The 25641-nt window shown below is 32.3% G+C and overlaps 1 protein-coding gene across 2 annotated transcripts in view; it reads left to right on the top strand.

The window, feature by feature from the left end:
• Positions 1-24743, top strand: part of PDK1 (pyruvate dehydrogenase kinase 1) — a 28371-nt gene extending 3628 nt beyond the window's left edge. Inside the window, exons 2-11 of one of the 2 annotated variants that reach the window (XM_031960460.1) lie at positions 342-483; positions 3413-3484; positions 5763-5947; positions 6174-6269; positions 7843-7920; positions 9586-9662; positions 11418-11516; positions 14158-14268; positions 20738-20851; positions 21214-24743. In XM_031960460.1, the coding sequence (XP_031816320.1) occupies positions 342-483; positions 3413-3484; positions 5763-5947; positions 6174-6269; positions 7843-7920; positions 9586-9662; positions 11418-11516; positions 14158-14268; positions 20738-20851; positions 21214-21354 (1115 nt within the window). In that variant the 3' untranslated portion in view covers positions 21355-24743. The remainder of the gene's footprint in view (positions 1-341; positions 484-3412; positions 3485-5762; positions 5948-6173; positions 6270-7842; positions 7921-9585; positions 9663-11417; positions 11517-14157; positions 14269-20737; positions 20852-21213) is intronic. The other variant, XM_031960461.1, reaches the window with a different exon arrangement.
• Positions 24744-25641: the final 898 nt, after the last annotated feature.

Below are 25641 nucleotides of genomic sequence, written 5' to 3'. Positions count from 1 at the left end.
AATTTTTCACCTCTTACCCCCCACCCCCTCCCCTAGATGGCAGGATGACCAGTAGATGTTAAATACATTAAAATATAAATTAGATACACAATAAGTATGCATGACCAAAACATTATTTTGCTGTATAAAAAGAATCAGACTTTGAAATATTGTACAATTAGCTTGTGAAGGAAATAAGATTCAGTTTTTAAACAATATGATAATTCTTAAGCAGATACTTTGAAAATTTAATAATTTAGAAACAAAGAATATAAAAGCAACTTTTGGTGGAAGAACTGTATTTATAGATTCTCATTTCTTTCCACACTTTCATTTTGATTTTCAAATTCTTTTGGTTTCAGGATCTGTGAATGCATGTGAAAAGACCTCATTTATGTTTTTGAGGCAGGAGTTGCCAGTGAGATTGGCAAACATAATGAAAGAAATAAGTCTCCTTCCAGATAACCTTCTAAGAACACCTTCAGTTCAACTGGTACAGAGCTGGTAAGAATCTTGTCTTGTTTTTGGAGTATCATTAGAAAAATATTTTAACTTAAGTTGAGCACTGCCTTTTTGTAAATCTCTGTTGGACCACTAGAATTGTATAGCAGTCCTTATTTATGGTGTATTTGTTTCCTAAGTGCTAAATGTTATTATTCTTTGCTTTCAGAGAAGCAGTTCTGCACAGAATAGTATGTGCCTTAAGTATGTTTTGTGATCCATTTTTTGTTAAATTTCAAACTTTGATTTTTTTTTAACATTCTAAAATTTGGACAAATGTAGTCAGTATGGATAAATTTATAGTATACTTTGTTTGGTGTTTTTTTTTTTTTTTTTTTTGAGAAGCACTTGGGAGTAAGTGACTTGCCCAGGGTCACACAGCTAGTAAATGTTAAGTGTCTCAGGCATAATTGAACTCAAGTCCTCCTGGCTCTAGGGCCGTGCTCTAGCCACTATGCCATCTAGCTAGCCTAGCAAATGTGCTTTAAAACCGCACATTCCTAATAACTGGGTTGATTCAATTGTTGAAAACATCAATTTTGTAAGCCATATTTTAAAAAATTGTTGATATCATCTTTTTAACTGCTTGTTATGTTTTCAAATAATTGCCCTTGTTTGTCTTCACTATTGCTGTTTTCTTAAGCATCATATAAACATTTAGCAAAAGTCAAGATAAATTTTGAATGAAAAGTAATTTAATTACAAAAACTTTATTCCTTGATTATGGTTATTATTTTAAGAGATTCTAGGTTTTTTTTTCTTTTGGGTAAATTATACTTGTGAGAAAATCTGTTCTTGCATATCCATTTTTTTAAGTTGACAAAAGAAACAAGTGAGTCACAATTAGCATAACCATACTTATTTTTTAAAATGGCAGTACAATTTTAAGCATTAAACTGTTACGGATTTGATTAAGCACAAAATAATTGTGAAAGTAGAGAAAAAAACAAATATTTCTGAGAGATTTCTTGCCTAAAATATACTCTGCAGTCAAAATAGTGCATCTCATGTTTAAAAATAGTTATTCCACTGTTATGTGGACCTTTAGACAGAAAAATATGGAATGATTATTGTTGGAATCTTTACTAAAGTGTTAAGACATTTCTTTACAAAGTGTTAAAGACATTGGAGTTAATTTAATCTTAGAATTATTTTGGGCCAGAACTTGAAACAAGATACTAAGTGAAACTGATTGAACAATGCTTGTGTTCACACCTTTAGAGAGCTCAAGTATCTAAGTACTCAATGGAGTTCACAGAGAATTCAGGGCTGGCTTAGTCTGAATTCACACCTTCCTTAGGACCGGAGAGCACTCTGGGAGATAACCCAGAATCCTTCTCCCTCCAGAAGGTGGAGTTAACCTTTGGGAGATCACATAAATATAGGGAGTGTTTGAAGCTTGAAGTTACTACTTCTTCAGGTGGGACAGACTGGAGATTGAGAAGCCACGAGTCGGAGCTGACTGGAGGCTGAAGAAAGCAGAGGCAGAAGCCAAGGACAAAACTGCAAGATCTCTTGGAGCCAGGCAGAGAGATAGGCATCAACTAACTGGGCTAAATTTGGAAGGAAAAATAAACGTTTGCATTTTTAGCAGCTGGCTGCGATTTTGGAATAATTATTTATTGCAACTGAGACTAAGGCTGCCCTCTCCAGGAAGACCCCAACAGATTATTATAAATCTCTCTCTGATCTGAATACAGATATATTTATAAGAGGTATACATTCACATGCACATATAAACATGTTGAAACGATTGAACAACAATTTGTTTTGGTGACAGTTGGATGGTGTGGTAAATAGAGTGATAATCGCCCAGGAGTCAGCTGAGTTCACATGTGGTTTCAGACAATTATTAGCTATGTATACTGGACAAAGTCTTTTAACCCTGTTTGCCTTAGTTTCCTCCTTTGTAAAACGAGTTGGAAAAAGAAATGGCAAACCTCTCTAGTGTCTTTGCCAAGAAAGGACTTTGCCAAGGAGTCACAAAGAGTCAGACCTGCCTCATCAACTAAGCAGCAACAAAATATATGCCTTTGGAATTCTGTCAGACACATGCAATCAGGAAAACATTAAAAACAAACACAGTTGTACAGATAGTTATCTAAGACATCCTTGTTGCTTGATCTTTCATAACAACAGTTTAAAATAATGTGGTAATTCAAAGGAAGAAGTTTTTGTGGCACTGTATAATTGTTCTCTTTAACTGAAAAGAGAATATAGTACAGTGATTTAGTACTAGTCTTATTGTTTTTTAAAAAATGATAACTTTTTGCCCCTGAAAGAGATATATTATCTTCCTCTTTCTCATTTTCTTCATTTTTGAGCTGGTCATAACTTCTCTTTAGAAGTACAATACTATTTCAAGTGCTTCAACTTTCTTATAATGCTAAGCAAATAAAATACTTGTTTTATTATTATTACTTTATGTTTATCTTCTCTTGGATGATCATATACTTTGTAAAATTGAAAACTTTAGAGTCAAGACATTTGAGTTAGATTTTAAGAATTTTAATTTTGGGAAGGCTTTTAAGAGATTACTCAGTAAATTTATCTAGTGGCATGGCTGAGAACCCCACGTCTCTTGACTCACTAGTCAAATGTACATTGAACTTTACATCTTTTTTTGAATTAAAGACATGTCTAAGTAGTTGAGTGAAGATAAAGAGTTAAAGAAAAACAAAACTATAGCAGAATAAGGTTTTAAGATTTTTGAATAACATCTTGTCTAAAACATTTTCAGCAAGAGAGAATACAGACTAGCTCTTGAGTAACTATAAAAAATATCTTTTCAACAATTGATGTCCTTCTTATATGATGCCATAGTATTGTTCTTGATCAAAAAGTGATATTTTAAAAGTACATTTGAAATATTTTTACAGATTAAAGTCTTGGAACATAATGTTCAATTTTAACTTGGGTATTTACATTTTAGGTACATTCAGAGTCTACAGGAGCTTCTGGATTTTAAAGATAAAAGTGCTGAAGATGCTAAAGCTGTTTATGAGTAAGTATATTCTTGCTCCCATTCTTGCAGTATCTTTCTTGCAGCCTCCACACTGGGGTGATTAAAATATGCCTTCCTAGTAGAGATGATGAGGCAGGACTCCCGAGGATGGTGGAAGAATGGAATCCGTTTATTTCAAGGATCTTCCCTCTTATATAATGTAACAAAAACAACACTGTGCATGTGGGACCATATAAACAACTTGCTATTGTATGTAGTTTGCCACCTGGTATCACTCTTCCACCTGGTATCACTCTGCTTCAATCTCAACACAGGTTGTCATCACCCCCTGACTTCTCAGGAAGGCCAAGAGCCCTTAGGGGAGATGGGGAGCTGAATCAGATATCGTTAGCAGGTTCCCTTTGGGCTGAAGGGTCTTATACCTCACCCAGAGTTTCCCCACTGTCTGTGACCCTCTACAGATTCCATTAAAATCCTTCATTGAACCATTTTGATTATATTTTTTGAATTTTCTGTGAACTGATTTTTTTAAGGGGAGTGCCAGATAGTTAATGTAGAATGTCAAATTAGATATAAAATATATTTGTAATATGTTTAAGTAACCACTTTCCTTTGATATTTTTATTAATCTTTTCTAAATTGAGGTTAGTACTAAGCATCACCATCTTTAACATGTCTTTTTTGCCCACTACAAATTTGCAGGCCTATATGTCATTATTTATATAATATACAGGCCTATGTCATTATTTAAACTATTGGCACAAGGTTGTACTAGCTCATTCTAAGTTTTGGCCATTTCTCCCCCCCCTCCTTCCTCTACTAATATACCTTCTTTCTTGCCTTCATCTGCATAATGTTAATATAATAGAATGAATGAAAATATTACCATACACCATACATTATTTTTTGCTCTAGATATATGACAGTTTCTAACACTAAAGAGTTGTAATTACCTATTTATCTTGATTCACTGTTAACCAAGAGCACTCCATACTGTCATGCTCCAGAAGCATCTGTGTAGGACCATGCTTACTTATAGTCAGTGCTAGATGAAGACTTCAAACCCAACAAGCATTTATCAGCCTCCTACCATGTATAAATTCTGTGCTAGACAATGGATTCAAAGATAGGAAGAAAAAGTATCCCTTCCTTGAGGCAGCTTAGATTTTTTTCCTAGCATTAGGATGAGAATACATGTAAACAAAGATAAGTGGCTACATGATAATTGGAAGACATAAGAGAGAGCATTAATACTTTAGATCAAGAAGGATCCTTTTTGGAGAAGATACATGAATTGAGCCTTGACTTAGGCTATATTGTTTCATTCATTCTACTTTAGCACCACAAAGATGATGGTATGGAAGGGGGAAGATGATGTAGGGTTGGAGAGTGACCAAAACTTAGCAGAGATTATTATATCTTCGTACCAATAGTGTAAATATTGATATAAGCTTATTCATAATCAGATCAGATTTATGATGGGCACAATAACCATATTTAACATTATCTTTAAGATAATGTCCCTTGGGGGTCAGCTAGGTGATGCAGTGGATAGAGCACCAGCCTTGAAGTCAGGAGGACCTGAGTTCAAATCTGGCCTTAGACACTTAACATTTCCTGGCTGTGTGACCCTGGGCAAATCACTTAACCCAATTGCCTCAGCAAAAAAAGAAAAAAGAAAAAAAAATTCTCTTGAAGGGATTCTAAAAACAGGTGTGGAGATACATTATATGGATACTTTGTGCAATGACATTTACATTAAATGAGAGATGAAATGCAGTTTTGGGGAAACAGTAAATAGATCTGATTTCCTGAAACAGAGTATGTGAACAGTTATAAAATGAGCTCCCAAACGTAAATGAAAGGCAAATTATAAAGGGTGTTAAATACTTGACCTCTGAGGGATTTATATTTGATGTTAGAGATGATAAGGAGCCACTGAAAGTTTTTAAGCCAATGGAGTAAACATGGTTAGGCTTGGGCTTTAGAAAAGCTATTTTGACAGCCGAGTAGAAAATGTTAATAATGGATGGGAAAAAAAACAAAACCCAAAACCCTTGTGCTTAACCAAGTGTCAAGAGTATATTAGTTTTAATAATTGTGGACCAGATTGTGAAACTTGAATTAATTGAGAGGTTGCTACTTTTACTACTAAGATAGTATTTACTACCAAAAAATGCCCTGATGCTGTTTTTATTATATGCTGTGTAGAAATTGAGGATTTTTGTTTTCCTTTCTTGTTAGTTCACTTTATTTTGTTACCTCTAAAAAGATGTTAAAAAATGTAGGACCAGTCTAACAAGTGTGTTTTGTTTAGTTTTACAGACACTGTGATAAGAATCCGGAATCGACATAATGATGTCATTCCTACCATGGCTCAGGGTGTGATTGAATACAAGGAAAGCTTTGGTGTAGATCCAGTGACCAGCCAGAATGTACAGTATTTTTTGGATCGCTTTTACATGAGTCGCATTTCAATAAGAATGCTACTCAATCAGCACTGTAAGTACTTAGGAGCAAAGAGAGGAGAAAATCTATTGATACAATAGTGTACAGTTAATTTCCTTTTGTTGCCCATCAGCTAAACATATATAGCTATTCAGTTTTTAGTGAATATCAATGCTTATAAGAAATATTTATATCTTCCAGTTTAAAGTCTACTGAGAGGGGAAAAAAAAGCTTTAAGACTGAAATGTATTTAACTATTTAACTTTTTAATTTTGCATAGCCTTACTGTTTGGTGGAAAAGGAAAAGGAAGTTCAGCTCACCGAAAACACATTGGAAGCATTAATCCAAATTGTAATGTTGTTGAAGTTATTAAAGGTAATTTCCTCTGAACTTATATTTTTAAAAGTATACAGAAATCAAAGATGTTACTTCCTAGTTACATAAGGAATTGACTTTGAGAATATTATATAGAACTTTACAAGTAGCAAATATTAGGATTACAGAATAAGTTTATCTTGTTAATGACTGAGATATATTCATTCAGTAGACATATATAATGCTTACACTGTTCAAGTTAATGTGCTAAACACTAGAAAAGGTAAAAAGATAAATAAGACGTGATCCCCTACTCTCTCTTTTTTTATATTACTTATTTTTTATTATAGCTTTTTATATTCAAAACATATGCATGGGTAATTTTTCAACACTGACCCTTGCAAACACTTCTGTTTCAACTTTTCCCCTCCTTCCCTCTACCCCTTCCCCTAGATGGCAGGTAGTCCCATACATGTTAAATATGTTAAAGTATATGTTAAATACAGTATATGTATACATATTTATAATTATCTTGCTGCACAAGAAAAATCAAATTTAGAAAGAAGATAAAAAAATAACCTGAGAAGAAAAAACAAAAATGTAAACAAACAATAACAGAAAGAGTGGAAATGCTATGTTGTGGCCCATACTTATTTCCCACTGTTCTTTCTCAGGTAGTAGGGGAGAACATTATAGACTTAACAAACAGGTGGCAAATACTCTGATTTGGAAATAGTGTAAAAATCATGAAGAGCAGTAATTCGTAATCCCTTTAGTATTTTGTCAGTATGTGTGGTATCATAGTCAAGTACATAGAGTCTACAGGGGTCTTCAAACTACGACCCTTGGGCCAGATGCAGCAGCTGAGGACGTTTATCCCCCTCACCCAAGACTATGAAGTTTCTTTATTTAAAGGCCCACAAAACAAAGTTTTTGTTTTTACTATAGTCTGGCCGTCCAGCAGTCTGAGGGACAGTGAACTGGCCCCCTATTTAAAAAGTTTGAGGACCCCTGAATAGACCATAACTTTTTCTAACTTATTCTACTCTTAAGTAAAATAGACATCTCTCTTTGATGTGTGTTCTCCAGGTGAAATTTTATCATTAGGGTCTTCCTTCTAGGAATTATCAGCTGATCATATTATTAGCTGAAAAAATAATCTAAGTTTAGCAGTCTGATAATAAATTCCTGCAGCAAAAACTTTTAAAAATGAAATTACAGCATATATTTCATCTGTATCATTTGTCTAGGAAAAAAACTTTTTAAGGATGGGTTAAGAATGACTAAAAGTTTTATGCTTTGTAGTTTTTTTTTATACAAGTTTAACAAAAAAATATTTGTTTGTTAACTATTTATAAAATGATTCTGTCTTGCAGAATGTACCACTAATTAATTTTGTAAGAAAATATTCCAAATACTTCTCATATATGAGATGGGGCACTTTCATTAAGAGCATCCTTCTCATTTTGATTTTTGTCCCAGAAAAATAGAGTCAGAAATAGTTGATTATAACAATTGAAAAACTTTATTAATTAATTTAATATCTTTTAGTGCAGCAATTTTCTGCTTCTCTTTTTAGTGTATGAAAATGAACTAAATATATTTAACTCTTTTTCTTTTTAATTTGCTGTAGATGGCTATGAAAATGCAAAGCGTCTTTGTGATTTGTACTATATTAATTCTCCAGAATTAGAACTTGAAGAATTAAATGGTAAGACCGTGTGTCACCTTTCATTTACTAATGTTTAGTGTTAAAATTAATTAAAAGATAAGGAGAATTTTGTGAATTTTTATGAATATGTAAAATGAAAGTTACTCTTAATTGAGTCACAGATTTTTGGGTTATGTAAAACATATAATAGTTCATGTTTATTAACAATTTATAACTTGCAGAATTATTTTCGTCACAACAATTCTCTTAAGTTGATTAGTGTAAATATTTTATAGCTTCATAGAACTTAGAACTAGAAGGGACAGTTGAGGAAACTGAGACTCAAAGAAAATAAAAAAAAAAAAAAACCATTGCATCATAGATTTAGAACTGTAAGGGACCTTAAAGATCATGGAGTTCCTTTTAAGTCTGATCATGTAACTTGTGGGTAGGAAACTACTCAAGAAGATATTGGAGGAGAAGAGATGGAACTGATAATAGAGAAGTGATTTAGGGTTTTTGTAAGCATCATCTTCTTAAAGCCACCTAAGTTAAAAAAAAAAATATATATATATATATGTGTGTGTATATATATATATATATATATGTGTGTGTGTGTGTGTATATATATATATATATATATATATATATATGATATATATGCATTAAATGTAATCTTAGTGACATGAAAAAATTTAGGTATGCACAAAATTACTGATTTTATTCCTTAGGAAATAATAGGATTGTAGATTTAGAACTGTAAGAGATCTTGGAAAATTTGGACGCTGTTTCAACTTTCTCATTTTACAGATGAGATTAACTTTTGAATGAATTACTTTGGCTTTTTATTCCAGTTCTGTCAACTAATGAGAGACATTCTCAAAACATATAGTGGAAAAAGCACTGGTTCTGGACTCAAAGAATCCAGGTTTAAAATCCAGCTTCTGACATGAGCTGTATGACCTGGAAAAGTCAGATATTATGATTTCCAGGTGACACAGTTTGTGTTGGAAGTAGGATTTGAATCTATTGCACAACCTTTTTCTACTCTGTCTTTTTAGAATGTCACTCATTAATTGACAGAAACTGCAATAATGAACCACATTGATTCATAATTCTTTGTTTTTTCCCCAATCCTATTGTTAATTTTCAGACTAATTATTGTCATCATGATCCTAGTGAACATTTGAATATTGAAATTATATTCCTTATAAAACTAAAGGTAATACAATATTTTTTTATTAAGATACTTGAAAATATCTGTAGAAGAACAGAAAAATTTTGCCTTACAGAGCTGTTTTCAGTATGTCCTGGGTTTTTTGTTTGTTTGTTTTTTGTTGTCTGAGTTTATGTGAACTGGGGAAAAAAAACTCAAAAAAGCCCCTATTAAGCTGGAAGTTTGTGTTTCCTTGAGCTCTTTAAAACTTTTCTTTGGGAAAGCAAAATTATGTAATTTTGAAAATTTAGTGGAGGGGAAAAAATGGAAAACATTTGGGGATAGCCACATTTGTTAGGTTATTTTGTAGTGTTCCTTGAGATTACTACAATATTAATGTTGTCAATTCAGTTGTGAATTTCTTGAGCAAGGAAATTCAAACATTATTGTCATGAAAACAATATTGCCTTTTATAATACATGTTTCTTCCATGACTATATTGTTTGTCTTTTTAAGATGCTTGGGTAGATCCAATTCCATAGTTAAATTTTTCTTTTTCCACTCTGTAGCAAAATCACCAGGACAGCCCATGCAAGTAGTATATGTACCATCACATCTCTATCACATGGTGTTTGAACTTTTCAAGGTTTGTGAAGAATTACATAAGCTTTGTGTATTTAGATTTTTCCTTAGTTTTAGGAATCTTGTTGAATTCCTAAAACTACTTTAAAAATAAAATGTAATTTTATTAAAAATGTATTATTAGATGATACCCCAATTATCTGAAAGTCAGTGTTCTGATGGCTTTAGACTTCTAGAAACAGACAACACAGGGGAAAATAGAACATTTTACTCAGTTATTTTTTACTCTTACCTAACACATAAATCTAAGTAGGCTTAATTATCTGGTTTTTAACCCACAGTAAATTAAAAGCTGAAAATGAAAAGGTTATATATAGGGAAGGGAAGATCAATTTGGGAAAAGGGAGTGATCCTTAACAGGTAGAATAGACATTAGTTAGAAGTGACAGGTACCAACCAAAGTAGCAAGAAAACTAAACTAGTTATACTATTATAATGATAATTGATAATGCAATTATCAGTTAAAATTTTTTTTTTTCTTGTGGCAGCTCTTTGAAGAGTAAGCTCTTTCTCATCTTATAGATAAAAAACTGAGGTATAGAAATGTTAAATTATTCATTCAGGGTTTTGTAGCTGGCATGAGACCAGTGTTCAAACTCATATCTTCTATTGGTCTTCCTATTGCATGAATAGTTTCAGAGGATTTAGAGGTTGTTGTAAGTCCCATTAAGATCATTTAGTCCAGCTTTCTCATTTTATAGAAGAGAATATCAAGGTCCAGAGAGATTGTATTAAGTGAGAGGTGAACTGGGAAACAAACTTATATAACCTCTTATTTCAGATTCTTAAGTTCTTTCTATTAAATCACACTGTCAGGATGACCCTAACCATCAAGAAAGGATTTTATTTTTTTAATATCCTCTGTTTAACCAAATAGGGACACATTTCACAAAGATTTCTGCCAATATGTTTAAATAAAGTTTTAGTGTTTTATTTAGAACATATCATTTGACAATGATGATAGATCTAAGTGAGACATTCCTATATTTAAATTTTTCTGCCATAGTATTTTAACGTCAGGGATTACATCTTCTGCATCTGTTATATGTTTTAAGAATACTTGAAACTAAAAGTATATTTTTAAAATTTACTATTATAGTTTAATTTGGATATGATATAAAGAATAGACATGCTTTTTTTATTATTCATTAACACTTATTTCCATGATATATGAAATATAAAACTAGACAGTGTTCCTATATGCATGATAAAAACTGATTAATGCAAGATGAAAATAGAGGAGACTTGGAAATGTGGGTGTGCCACCATGATCTAGGTATTGGTTAGGAATGGGCATTATTGTTAAATTGTTTATCCCTTTTTTTTTTAAAAAAATAAAGATAGTTTAGGATTAGATTTTGGAAGTCTGTTTATGAAAAAAAAATTATTTCTTTTGAACATTTTAAGACATTTAAATCTTAACTAAAGGAAACCTATGTTTACCAAAAATACAGTTTATTGACTTATCTGATGTTGGACAGGAAAGTTCTTTTACCTAATATCTAGTATGATTATACTATAGTTCTTTGGCAGGATTTTCTGCTTCAGTGTAACTTTTGGAGTTTTCACGGTGTATTTATTGTTTATGGAGAGCAATCTAAGAGTCTTTCCCTGTGAAAATGGTCCTTTAACAATACTTAGAAGAATTTTTCGGGTCATTTGTACCCATTTGTTATTTGCTTTCCCTGGGATTAGAAACTTCAAAGAAGCTTACAAATTTTGGAAAATTGTAGCTCTTAACATAACTAATATTTTTCAGAATGCAATGCGAGCAACTATGGAATACCATGCTGACAAAGGTGTTTACCCTCCTATTCAGGTTCATGTAACACTGGGTAATGAGGACTTGACTGTGAAGGTAAATGCTATTTAAAAGTTTGGGACTTAGATATGCCGAAATGAAAAAGGGCTTGTTAAATTCAAGACGTGAAGTTAAAAATAAATGATTAAATCATAAAGAAAATCTTTTCATTTGTAGCCAATAGTATTATTGTATTATATAATAATAAGTATTATCAAAACTGGAATTTTTAACCTCGTTCAGGGAAAAGCACATAGAATATAGGCACATCATATCAATAATTTAGGGGTATTCGTGATATATTAGTTTCAAAATATGTGAATATTTGTGTAGAATTGTATATAATCTATAGGCTGGTTACTTCTGTTGTTCAGAGCCTTATAAATCTTAAAATCCCCTTACATAAATGTGAGTTGTTACTGTTATTGTTAATGGTTTAATTCCAATACAGACAGATTAGCTTTGTGTAAAGAAACTTTCCCCATATACCTTTCCCTCTAAACCTGACTAGTCACCTCAAAAGAGAAATGTGCATGGTTCAGCACAACTTGCTACCCTTATTGGAAGAAACTTCAAAGTGTGTGGTGAGTTTGTAGTTATTTGTTTATATATTTTACATTGGACAACCATCCCTTTACTTCCTACCCAGCTGTACTTCTTTGGAGCTCACCATCCTTTGCATTAGTTCCTTCCTTTTCCCTCTTCTTTTGTGTGTTGTCTTACCCTATTAGGTTATAAGTCCTTTGAAGGAAGGGATTGTTTTTTTGTATATGTATCCCCATCACTTAATACTGGGCTGGCACATCTTAAGCACTTCATAAGTATTTGTTGAGTGACTGATCACAGTCTTAAGGAACTTGAGAAAAAGGACCAGACCAGTTGTAAACAGAGGAAAAATGTGTTAGAGGTAGAAAATTTTGAGGATTCCCAGTGATTGCTTATCAAAATTTGAGGTAGGGGAAAGTATCAAAAATATAAAAAGAATGTAAAACTTTATTAGTAACAACCCCCCCCCCCCCAAAGGAATAAAAAAATCCAACTTAACCATTTATATGAAATATTTATTTTTTAAAAAATCTACATGTGCATCAAGGCATGCCTCAATGAAGATATTAGAAAGTACTAAATAGGATTTCCCACATAATATTACATGGTAGATTACTTGCTTATTTGAATATATCTAATGTTATTAGCCCCCACTACAACAACAATGCTTTTTGTAGTAAGCACTTAGATTATGTCATTATAGTACTCAAATTTTATAGGTGATTTCATATAAGTTTTCATTTGCTTGTAGTGTTTGGGTTTCAAAGGATAAGCAAGCTCATTAGCTTTTACTTCCAATTCTACTACCTAATTCTCCATTTATCTTAGATTTCTCTTGCTGCTTCTCAGTTTTCTATCTTTTCTCATGCTTTTCTGATTCATTTTCTAAAATAACCTCTAAGTTGACTTTTTATTCAGAGCTAAACTAATTCTTTTTCTTTTTTTTTAACTTATTAATTTTTAACTTTAATTTTTTAAAAGTAAGATGCTGGAAATGACTAATAAAATTATTCAGTACCTATAATATAATAATACAATAATCTGTAATACAAAATAATAATATAATATAGAAATGGAGATTAATCCATTCTTAGTATTAATGGTCATAGAGATTTACCAAAATATTAAAATGGAAGTCTTAAACTAATTCTTTAAGCAGCATTTGAATTATAGTAACAAAGAGTAAATGAAACCAAACAGTGGGAGCTGTTTATCATTATCTGCTTCAGTTGCCACTTCTAAAGAGTAGTGAACATTTTTGTCTTATTAAAGATGAATAACTTGCTTGTTTTGGAGGGCAGAGGGGAAAGGCAGCTTTTATGTATATTTATGTATATTATGTATATGTAAGTTTAGTAACTTATATAGCCAGTTGCAAATGAATTAGAAATACACACTGTTTACATTAAAAATTAGCTGCTCTAGATTAAGGAATGATATGAAAAAAATCTATTATTTAGTTAAGTTCTTAGAATTCACTTCATCAATTTTTAAGACAAATTACTACTATATATCCAGTAGGTATTTGAATCTGCAGCTCAAGAGTAATTTCAAACTTGCTTTTAGCTCTCTTTCCTATACTACTTTCACATTGAGTTTTCATAGGTTTTATACTCTCTAAAAATTAAGTAATGAATCAGCTATGGTATGGTATTTAAAACAAATTTACTAAGACTCAGGCAACTATACCCTGCGATTGTGTACAGTGCTGCCTAATTTCAGATCTTGTGAAAAGTGATAAACTCTTCTGCCAAAATTAGAACTCATATTCGTTGTGAGGGGAAATAATGTTTGATTTTTAATCCTATTTATATGCCCATAGTTTACTAAAATTCAAAACTATACAAAAACTTAAGGAATTTTATTCATGTTTTTCTATTGGCGGAACAGTGTTAAGGGATAACTTTTAAGTAACATTCAAATAAAGACTGCAATTCTGCACTTTATCAGGTTTTATTGTAACAGAACTCTAATTTTTACATAGAGTCATTTTTTTTTAACCTTTTACTCATCTTGGATCTGATTTACTAGATGCCATATTTAAAAAAGCTTTTGTTTCAAAGGCTATATGAATCTGTAGCTATCCATTATATGCTAGGTTAATACTGATTTTCTTTATAAGATAACGTTAGAAAGTATTTTCTTCTCTTAGATGAGTGATCGTGGAGGTGGTGTTCCTTTGAGGAAAATTGATAGACTCTTCAACTATATGTATTCAACTGCACCCCGACCTCGTGTTGAAACATCTCGAGCTGTACCCTTGGTGTGTAATCTTGTAATATTGAAATATGTTCTGGTGATGTTCCTTTCTAATCAAAGTGAAAAGAGATGGGCTGCCAAAGCAGCATTTAAAAACTCCTCAGTATGACCACAAGGTGGGATTCTGCACAAGGAATAAGGGAAGATCATTCTGTAAAGAAAACAATGCTTACTTAAAAAATAAATCCTTTGGATTAAGTTCATATATTGAGACAGACAAAATTATTAGACTTTCAAAGCCAGAAAGTAAATCACATTCTGGTATGTATTTACTAATATGTTATGAGAATAAATTAATAAAAGCTTATTAAATTGAATTAAGTAAAATTCTCCTCTGGTGTCTTATCATAGCACAGAAGTGCTTGAAGATTATCCTACCAGATTACAAACATTAGATGGTTAAACCAGTGTAGAAAATCTTAAATATGTTAATCATGGAATCACAGAATTTGAGAGTTTTGAAAGGGACCTTAATAATCCTTTAGTCCAATCTATACTTTAAAGGAATGCCTACTATAAAGGAATATTTGACAAGTGGTAAAATAAACAAGACCAGATCTTTTGTAAACAGAAAAAATGTATTAGAGGTATAAAATTTTGAGGGTACCCAGTGATTGATTATCAAAGTATTTGAAGGGAGGGGAAGGTATCAAAGATGTGAAAATAATTTTAAACTTTATTAGTACTCTCCAAAGAACAAAAAAATCTAATTTCCCCATTTATATGAAATTCTTGAAGACTTATAATAAATGGTAAACTGCCACCTCAACAGCCTATTCAATTTTGGACAGCTCTCATTGTTAGCCTATTTTTTGTAACATTTGTTTCTTTGCAAAATCTACCTATGATTCTTAATTTTGTCTTTTCAGGCCAAATAGAACAAGATTTCCCCTTTATGACAAAACTTTAGGTACTTGAACAGAGATATCCTGTTTCCCCACAAGTTTTTCTTCAAACTCTAGCATTCTTATTTCCTTTAGCCAATCATTGGACCTGAACTCAAAAGTGCTTTACTATTTTGGTTGCCATCCTATGGACTCTTCAATTTATCACTGTTTTAAAATTGTGTTGGCCAGAGTTTAACATAGTACTTTAGATGAGATCTGAGGAGAACTGATTCAAGACACATACCTTATTTTCCAAAAGCTTTGCCTGTTGTAATGCAGTTCAAGCTCACATTAGCTTTTGTGGCAGCTCAAAAAAGCTAAGTAAAGGTTGTTATGTCTCATATATGAGAACTAGTTTAGTTATATTCACAGAGGTTCATTACCTGAAAATTGGTCACTGAGCTACAGATTTTTTAATCGCAGCAATTCATGAAGGTAATCTACTAAGATGTAGAAGTTATATGCATTTTAGTGGAAGGAATACTAATAGTGATGGTGTCCCACACCCTTAAATTACTAAAATATGTTTTTGGTATTATGTTAAAATGGGCAAATGTGAAATAGCAAAATCCTTGGGTTCAAGGACCCCTACTATAATCTAGTAGGAATAGTGACTGGCAAATAATGAACGAAACTGTTGTACAAATCTAGAAGTTATAAATAAAGGGAAAATTCAGGTGAGAAATAGGTACTTTTGTTAAAAAAAAAAAAAAACATCACAGATTCTTTAAAATTATTAATTCTGGCATGAAACTTTCAGTAAGATTCATCTTAGTTGCACAGTGGTTAAAATACTGGGCAGGTCATGGAGACCAGAGTTCAGATATGATCTTGGATATTTACTAGTTATATGAACCTGGGCAAGTCTTTAATCTCTCTGAACCTCAGTTCCTTATCTGCAAAATTGGCAGGTGAAGATCAGGTGAAATAATATTTGCATAGCACTTTACAAACCTTACAGAATTATATAAATATCTATTATAATTAAGAGGATGAATTTCATCATGGACATGAGAAAAATACATATTTTTATGTGTAAAAACATTACCATGTAATGCTCAAAAAGATTTGCTTTGAAGTTTGGATTGAAAAAGAGTGGATTTTTATATTGAATATAACTCAAATAGTTTTGAAATCAGCACAATATACAGATCCAGTATTTGTACAGATGGTGGTATTTATAGAAGTTCTTTGTTTTTCATTTTTTTCCTTTTTGTAAATGAGTTTACAAGCCTTGAAAGCAAGAAACTTCTATCTTAGAATGACTTTTAGAGTCACAGGCACTGTTATAGTGCTAGGACACACCATAGTATACAGATCCTCAGATTACTCAAGAATTCATTAACACAGGAAAAAAAGTCATTGAATTACTTGTATGTATCATCTGGTATCTCAATAGTCAGATTCCTTGAAGGGAAGGCAGATCTATCAGGTTGGTGTCTATTATCTTCCTGGGGACAGGGGAAAGATAGATGTCCCATCAGGGAGAGGTAAGCCCATGCTTAAATTATCTTGGAACAGATTGACAGCTGCACTTTTCCTTGCTAGGTAAAAAAGGGAATGATACTTTTAGCTGCCCTTTCCCCATCACAAATGGGGCTGGCTCTGTTCGGTCTTAATTAGCCTGTGGTGATTGATACTGAAATGGGTACAGCTGCTGTACCTGGAAGGTGGGGTGCTGGTTGCTAGGGATATGGTTATTGTAGTTGAGGTAGAAGTTCCAGTATGTATCAAAAAGGCAATGGATAATAGTGTGAGTATCCATACCGTTTTCTGGTCCTGTCTCTGAGGATGCAATAGTGGCTCCATAATTCTTTGGCCCTGCAGGGCCCAGGAAGATGCACACTGGCTGGAACTTCCCTGGAAAGCTGGCCAGGAGAAGTCACAAGTTTGAAGTTGAGTTGATGGTTTCATGTTGGGGAGGAGCCAAAGTGATGGCTGGGAAATGCCATATCATGACCAAAGTAGCCTTAGTAGTTCAAGTACCATTTCTCTTCTCCATGAAGCTGCTACTTCTTGGGCCAGCTCCCTAATTAGTCTTACCTGATCTGAATTGGCCTGGTTGCATTTGTTGGTGATAATTCATGTTTGGAGAGGTCATATTCAAAATGATCCTTTTTGAGAATTGGATTTGGAGATGACTTTTTTGGGTACATCTCTTTTCTTGAGTTGATTAAAGCCATAAATGCCTGCTTTTTCTGCTTTGATGATTGTCTGGCTTTTTTGTTTTGAAACTAGATCTGTATTCTAGATTCATTAGTTGTGATCTTTCCTGAAAGTTTTCTCTTTTTTTATACCAAGATATAGGTTCTTGAAATTATTGATAAGAAATATTAAATTGCTCTTTGTCAAATACTGTATATTGTTTTACAATTGATGAAGCAGAAGCATATTTATGAGAATCAGGCTTCTTGCCCACTGATGGTGATTGTACATCTCCTTGATGAGTCAGAATTCGGATCTCAGTGTTAGGAAATAATAGACAAACTTTTTTGTTAATAGATTTTCCTTTCTACATTGTTATTCTTCCTGCTACTGGGATTTAGTATACTTTTGGTAATAACTTTGGCTTTTCTTAGAGTTAATTCTCTGATGACATTAATAATATGGCATCCTATCAGATAGTTACTTCAAAGGACCCAAAGAGCAATGAAAAGAGGCATGCATAGAGGGTGTGAATAGACTACAACCAATAATGATTGCAAATTTTCTTGTGAGAAGTTGTGTAAGAGATATTCATGACTAGAAAAGAAGGCAATTAATCACATTCTGTGAAGATAACCAATGAATAATCCAAGTCCTGTACTAGTTTATGCAGAAAATTTGCAAAGAATTGAGAGAAGGCCTTTAATAGGTTCTTTGTGGAGAATTTATGAAAAGACATTTTTTCATAGTTCTAACAGTGTAGATACATACATGCGTGTGTGCGCACATACACATATACTCCCTGTACATACATGTTTATATGTTTCTATACTACATATGTATTCACACACATGTGTTTAAATGCATATATGTTTGTGTACATATCTTGTCATTGCTTAATAACTTAGTTTAAGAAAGCACTTTTTAAAAATTCATAAACAGTCTGGACAATTTAGAAAACCTTAGTTTCTTCAATCAATAATAAATATTTTATTGAGCACCAATTTTGTGCCTAACACTATGTGTGCTGTATAAGACATGATCCTTCTCCTTAAGGAGCTTAGAATTGGGTATATAGACATAACTTATATAGAAGAATTAGAGAATACATGCTAAATGGTATAATATTCATGATGACTCTACTAAAACTTAATATAGGGATGACCAAGAAGAGCAGAAAAAGGATTCCAGGCAGGGGAGCCACTGTGGTCAAAGAGAGGCAGTAATGATTGTGGAAATGTATGGACTAGAGGTGTCAAACATGGCCCACAACACTCCTGAATGCAGCCTGAATTAGATTAAAGTATAATCCTTGTCTAATGTTAATGTATTTATTAAAAAAGAAATATGTATAATATATATGTGTGTGTAGTGTGTGTGTGTGTGTGTGAAGTCAGTATGTTACTCATAAGATTATTATGTACAGTTTAGGGGGCCTCTGTTTCTCTTTTTTTGACTTCACTGTTGTAAAGGACAGTGAATAGACCTAGCTCACTGAAGCAGTGGTTGGGAATTGAAGTTTGCAGTGAAAATGTCTTCTTTAAATAAAGCACAGGATTTTGAACTTGATGTGTTTGGGAGCAGATGAATTGTTTAGATTTCTAAGTGGGGTGAGGGGATGATATGGGAAAAAGTACTTTTTTAGGAATTTTGTTCTGGTAGTTGTGTACATGATAAAGAGGGGAGAAGCTGGAGACAGGGAGACTAATAAATTTTAAGCCTTGTGTTAACTCATCGAGTTATAGAATTTATAACTGGGAATACTTACAGGTCATATAGTTTAACTCCTTTGTTTTATTGATGAAGAAAGTAGAAAAATGTGTGACTTGTGCATTGTTACATAAATAGCAAGGAGAAATGAGATTTGAATGTAGTCATTTTGACTTTAAATCCAGTAGTCTTTTCATTGCACCATGATGCTTTAAGCACCTAGATCAGAGTTCTTGGCATTGGGAATGCAAAAGAAATAATCAAAGAGCTATTTCAAAGGAAAAAAACTTATGATATTCCAAGCCTGAATATTAGAGTGTGACCGTTCTTCAATTTTGGTGCAATGATTCTTAACTGGAACACTATTATTTTGTGGGTGTAAATTAGTTAAGAAATATGAGAAGTGTTGTCTTGAGTGAACAGGTACATGTCTGTTACATATATTGAGAGATCCAAAATTTAAAAAAAATCAATTTGTAGATAAATATGAAATAAAAAATTACATCATTGTTGGAGTTTTATTGTAAATTAAGATGTTAGATATAAAACTTTTTAAAAATAAGAATTATATTGTTCAAATCATATTCTAGTCATAATGAAGAATTTTATAATAATTAGGTTACTACTGGGTAAGTAAAATATTATAATGTAGGCAGTCTGAAATGCTTTAGGCAAAATTATATTAAAAATTTTTATTTTAAAACAGCTTTATTTTACTATCTCTGTTTCTAATTAGCAAGGAGAAGCTAGTTAGAAATCTTACAGTTAAGACTGTTTCAGTGAAGGAGTGTACATCCTAAACTACAAATTATGGGTGTGTATATTTGTATATAAATATGTAGCTATGCATGTATGCATTTATGTATGAATGAAAATCTTATTATGAAAAACAAAATATGTATGATAAAAGTGGCAATAGAGCTAAGGAAGCCGGCTTAGTAAAGAAAAGTTCATGAGATTGAGAACTTATAGAAAATTCATGATGAGGCTAAAGTTATGCAACTGCTATTTTTTTATAGAGTGTGGATATCAGATTTATGATCACAGCTTTTTTGGGGGGGTTAAGTTAGAAAAAATAATATGTCAGATAGGTGATGTTTTTAGCATTTCATGGCATCAGAATGCTTTTACATACACCATCTCCTTTTCCCCCACAGTAAACCTTGTGAGGTACTTAGCCTTGTGAGGTACTTAATAATGGAAGTCTTTTATTATTTTTATTTTACAGAATGAGGACATTGAAATTTAGCAAAGTTTTTATGATTTTCCCAGGTCTACAGTGCTAGTAAATAGTGGATCCAATGCTCAAGTTGCTGTCTCCTGATTCCAAGGCCATTGTTCTTCTGTTCCTTGGTGCCTCTAGAAATGCTCAGAGATGAATATTCTTTTGAGAGAGGTATCAAAGGTAAAGGAAGTTTGAGTTGTGTCAGCTTAGCAAGAACACACCACATTAAAGCGATTTTATATCTAATAAATAAAGGAAAAAGGAGTTTTAACTTAAGAGAGTTTAAGGTTTGAAAAAAAAAAAGTACTCAGATTTCAGGTTTGTTATTTACAATGAACTTTATTGGGCATTAAAATAAAAAATTCACTGGAGTTTCCTGCTTTCACATTTATGTTAATATGTAGAAATGTACAAATTGTACTCTAATAAATAAATGGATCTGGCAGGTATGATTATAACTTAAAACAGTTTTTTTTTTTTTTTTTTCTCTTACTCTCATTAAAAAGGCGGGTTTTGGTTATGGATTGCCCATATCTCGGCTTTATGCACAATACTTTCAAGGAGACCTAAAATTGTATTCCTTAGAAGGTTATGGGACGGATGCTGTTATCTACATTAAGGTAATGATTTCAGCACTTTTTATCAATCAGATCACTCTCTCTTAGTTTGTCTTTGACTTGTCAAAAAACTTAATTTTAAGTTATGGTCCACCTTTTTGTGATTGTACATATAAGTGTGTGCATTATGTATGGATGTTAAAAAAAAAAATCTTAATGATTTTTAAAAATACCACATCAAGATAAGTGATAAACCTAGCATATTAAGTTGGTTGCTAGTTACCTTCATTTTCTTGCAGTTGTCACCAGGCCACACTCTTTATTTAACAAAAAAAACTATTCACAATAGCTGAGGTGTGTCAGTTTTAAAGTATCAGTGGCTTATGTTGTAAACTGAATTTAATATGAATTTCCTTTTCTTCTAGGCCCTATCAACGGAGTCAGTGGAGAGGCTCCCTGTATATAATAAAGCTGCTTGGAAACATTATAATACCAATCATGAGGCAGATGACTGGTGTGTGCCAAGCAGTGAACCAAAGGACATGACCACGTTCCGCAGTGCATAGCTGTGTCTAGGCTATCTGAAAAAACAAAACTGATTTCTAGTATTATGTTTGAAAGCAACTTTGGAAAACTGTTACACCAAACATTTCTTGATCTTCACTCTCATTAACTAGGTAGAATAAATGGAAAGTGAATTCCATAGTTATCTTTCAGACCTCCTAAAGAATCGAACCATTTAGCTGTAAGAAGAAAGAAAATTCTAGATACTGTGTACATTTACTTTTAACTACTGCAAATGTTACATATGTTGCTTCCTTTCCAGTGTACTTCAGGGACTAGGTTTCAGGTATAGAAATTTCCAGGTTCCTCATTGGACCTGTGCAGTTTATTCTTAGTTCTTTCATCTATATCTAGTAAAAGTATTTCCCTAATTGTACTGATTAATTGATTAACTACCTTTTTATAATCTGGAAAATCTTGTTATGCTTTATTTACATCTACTCAGGAATGAGAGCAAATCGAAATTGTTTTCATGTTATAATCAATAACTGCCTACTGGTTGCATATATAAAGGTAGAAAATTGTTACTCTGTGGCTTTCAATACCACCTGCTTTTTATAATTTCCTTTTGTGGTTGATTTAGGGGCACTTATTTTTAGAGGTAAATTTTCTTTTTCTGAACAATCAATATCTAGTTTTCTCTGTTCAGTCAAGATCCTGTGAAATTTACAGTCAATATTCTTTTGATTAATTAATTGAGGAGAAAATTTTTTATTGCTAAATGACCAGCAACCCTTAACAAAATCCTTAGAAATTTTGAGGGGATAGTTATTTATTGTGTGATTATAAATTGTGTGTAATGATCTTAATTATGACATGAAGAAGTAGTGTGGCATAATCGATAGAAAACTGGCATTGGAGGCAAGAAAACCTAGGTCCAATCTTGCATTGATACATGCCATCTATGTTTAATTTACCAAAGGTCAGGCACTTTACTTCTTGCCTTAATTCTTTAAGTTTGTAAATTGACTTGTTTTTGGAGGGAATTTGCAAAATAAGAGTTCATCATAATAATGAAATCACAGATCTAGAATCTTCCCAAAAAAGCAACCCTAATAATGATAGAATTATCCTTACATACCAGATGGGCATAATAATACAGGTCTAGATTAGGTTTCCACAGATATCTAAATATAGCATAATAAAAATCTCAATTAGTCTCCCAGTTTCCTCAGTTGCTGGGAATCTAATTGTATATAGGAGGGGCAGTTATGTAGCTAATTGTACATAAAAGAACACAGCAGAATAGAAATAATAAGAATTGAACAACAATTGATAACAGATTAGTCTTAGAGCTCTAAAAATCATTCTGCACATGTAGTAATTGATTTTTGTGATAAATTACCAACAACAACAAAAAAAATCAATTCTCCTTCAGTATTGGAGATATGAATGATTATACAGTAATAATACTATTTTGTGAGCCCATACCATTTTGTTTTAATCAGTGGGAGAAGTGTCTCATACATTTAAAAAAATCTTTTATTGGAAAATATTAAAAGAGATTCACATAAGAAGAATTCCATGTTTTCTAATGATGCTGGTTAAATGAGGTATTACTGTCCATACTATATAAATATTGCAGGGTGACCTAACAAAAAACCCGATGTATTATTAGTTTACTATGAATTAGTAAATGAAGGGCAAATAATTCTGACTTCTTATCATTGCTGAATATAACTGTCTTCAGATTTCCAGCAATAATGATGTATAAACTTTTGGAACTCTTCAAATCAGAACAGGTTTTGAATAAATTTTAAAATGGTCAGTCTTAAATAAAATAATTTTTTTTTTTACAATCAAAGCATGTAAGTTTGACATTTGTATTTTTTAATGCTGTCATAAAGAGATCCTTTTTCCTTTATAACAAGACATTCATATTTTTAGATGATTGATATGGAGTTCTTTCTGATAATTGTGATTATACACAGAAACTTACAAGAAATTTTTTGTTTCCTCCTGGTTTCTAGTAGGTTAGTATATTGCTTGACTGATTAATTGTTCATGATGGTTCTTAGCTGTTTGTATGTTTTAAAAAAGCTGTTAAGTTTTGTTTAAAATAGTTTCTCCAAGTATGTTGGAGATAAATTACTTTTAACTGTAATATATAGATATCATCTATTTTCTAAGTCAATACAAGCTGAGAAAATTGGGAATTGTTTTAGGAATTCATAGTAAAGTAGATTTCTGTGTTATGCTTTGATTATATTCATACCTACCTGTGGTTTCCTTTTCTTGAATTATAAAATTTAAGTGATATATTTAAATGGAAGTGTAAAGTATAATCTTTGAAAGATTTTGTCTATGAAACTAAATTGATACCATGATTTAAACTTAAAAAAAGAAATCCTTTCAAAACCAAATTTTACTCTAGGCTGCTATGTCTTATGCAATTAAATCAGCTATTCCTCCCTATCAATGCTTAATATTCAAATAAATTTTCATCAGAAAAGGATGAAAATAGGAAATTGCAGTTTTGTGATATATATTAATCTTTTTTTTTTTTCTTTAGGGGTCAGACATAAATGGTATTGTGGAGACTGAAAAATAAAGTGGTTGAGGAAACAAAGGTTCAAGCTTCGGAGCATACTGATTTTTTTAAGCAATGCAATGCCAATTGCATAACAAATTGGGAACCAGTGGCCTTTCTCAACTTTGCCATTGGACCTTATATATGGAAGAGAGATTTTCATGCATTAAAAACAAATAAGGCCAGTTAATTTATTGAAAGGACATAATTTGAAAAGTAATTATGTTAAGGATAAAATGACTCAATAAAAGTTGTTGCAGAAACATAAATGACCTGATCTGCATCACAAGTATCAAATAAAAACCAATCTAAGCAGAGAGAGGTATTAAACATGTCCTGGGATAACAATACAGTAACGTGAAATTTACTCCACACCAAATCTTTGTTATTTAGTTATAGGCTGTCTAGGAAGAAACTCCTTTTTCTTACTACCACTCCCTGCACCTTCATTTGTATTTTTATTAACTCTATTCCTCCATTGTTGCTATTCTACTCTGTTCTGCCCTTCCATTGAAGCTTGTGAAATGCCAATTTTATTAACTGTTTTCCATATTAAGTCTCTTCCTCTCATATTCCTTTAATTTTCTTGCAGTCATAGAAACGTCTTCTACAGAAGATACTCTGTTCATGGCAATCCCTCCCAGTAGTAAATAGGCAATCTCTCATGTGCCCCCAGTGCAATTGGCTGGGAAGAAGAGTTGACTCCTTTTTTCTCACTGTTTTCGATCATCACCTACAATTATTTTTCCTGGTGAACTTCTTGTAAGTGTCTTCCATACTGCAATATGTGAATCGCATGTTCTATGAAGTTATATTTCTTGATGTCTTTGGGTATACAATAAAACAATTTTAACAACTTGTTTTTTAAGGAGTACTTGTGAACTATTCTTTTTCTCTTTTGCTTATAGGGACAATGTCAAGATTATTATTATTTAGTTCCTTTAGCAGTATATCCTTATTGGTCATTGGATATGGATATCACATTTAGAAAACTAATTGAAATTTAAAGGTGGTCAAAAGGCTTGTGACTTTTAGAACCATTTTCCCTCTTCCTTACTACTCTGCTAATATCAGTGAAGAAGTAGAAAGAGGCTGCTCAAAAAAGAGGGATATTTTTTATTGAACTTTTATTGAGTGACTAGCATGCTAATGATGAACTTTGCAGTATTTGTTCTTGAAAAGCATATTTGAATTGAGCACCATCCCTGAAGTCAGGAAGACCTGAGTTCAAATCTGGCCTCAGTCACTTATGTCCTGGCTGTGTGACCCTGGGTAAGTCACTTAATTCCAATTGCCTCAGCCAAAAAAAAGAAAGAAAAAAGCCTATTTGATCTGTTTGGAGGGTATACTCAAAGCCTTTCCAGAATGATAGAACTTTCCAGAGTTTGCATTCTACCATCATAGCCCTGAGGAACCCCCAAATCACTTTCATACCACCATAGGTCATCAGAGTAGGACTTTGCACACCTAGAAACATCCAGTTTTGAGAATGCAACAGTTAAAATTGGCAAATTTATAAATTCCCTCAAATGTCTCATTGAAAAAACAGGCGCAGGTGACAAATAGAATTCAAATTCAGTGTACAAAAGCCTCCCTAAATGACGTGAAATGAAATAGTTCAGAGAGAACAAAGAATGTAATAGAAAGTGGCATATTTGTTACATTTAAAAAGAGATATCCTGGAGTTGAGTCCAATTGTAGAATGACCAATATTTTTGTCTTAACTTCCCAGCAAATCTTCACAATCTAGAAAATTCTC

Source organism: Sarcophilus harrisii, chromosome 3 (assembly GCF_902635505.1).
Source record: "Sarcophilus harrisii chromosome 3, mSarHar1.11, whole genome shotgun sequence".
NCBI classification, from domain to species: domain Eukaryota; kingdom Metazoa; phylum Chordata; class Mammalia; order Dasyuromorphia; family Dasyuridae; genus Sarcophilus; species Sarcophilus harrisii.
Note: the sequence above shows the minus strand (reverse complement) of the source record. Positions and strands in the feature narration are given on the sequence as shown.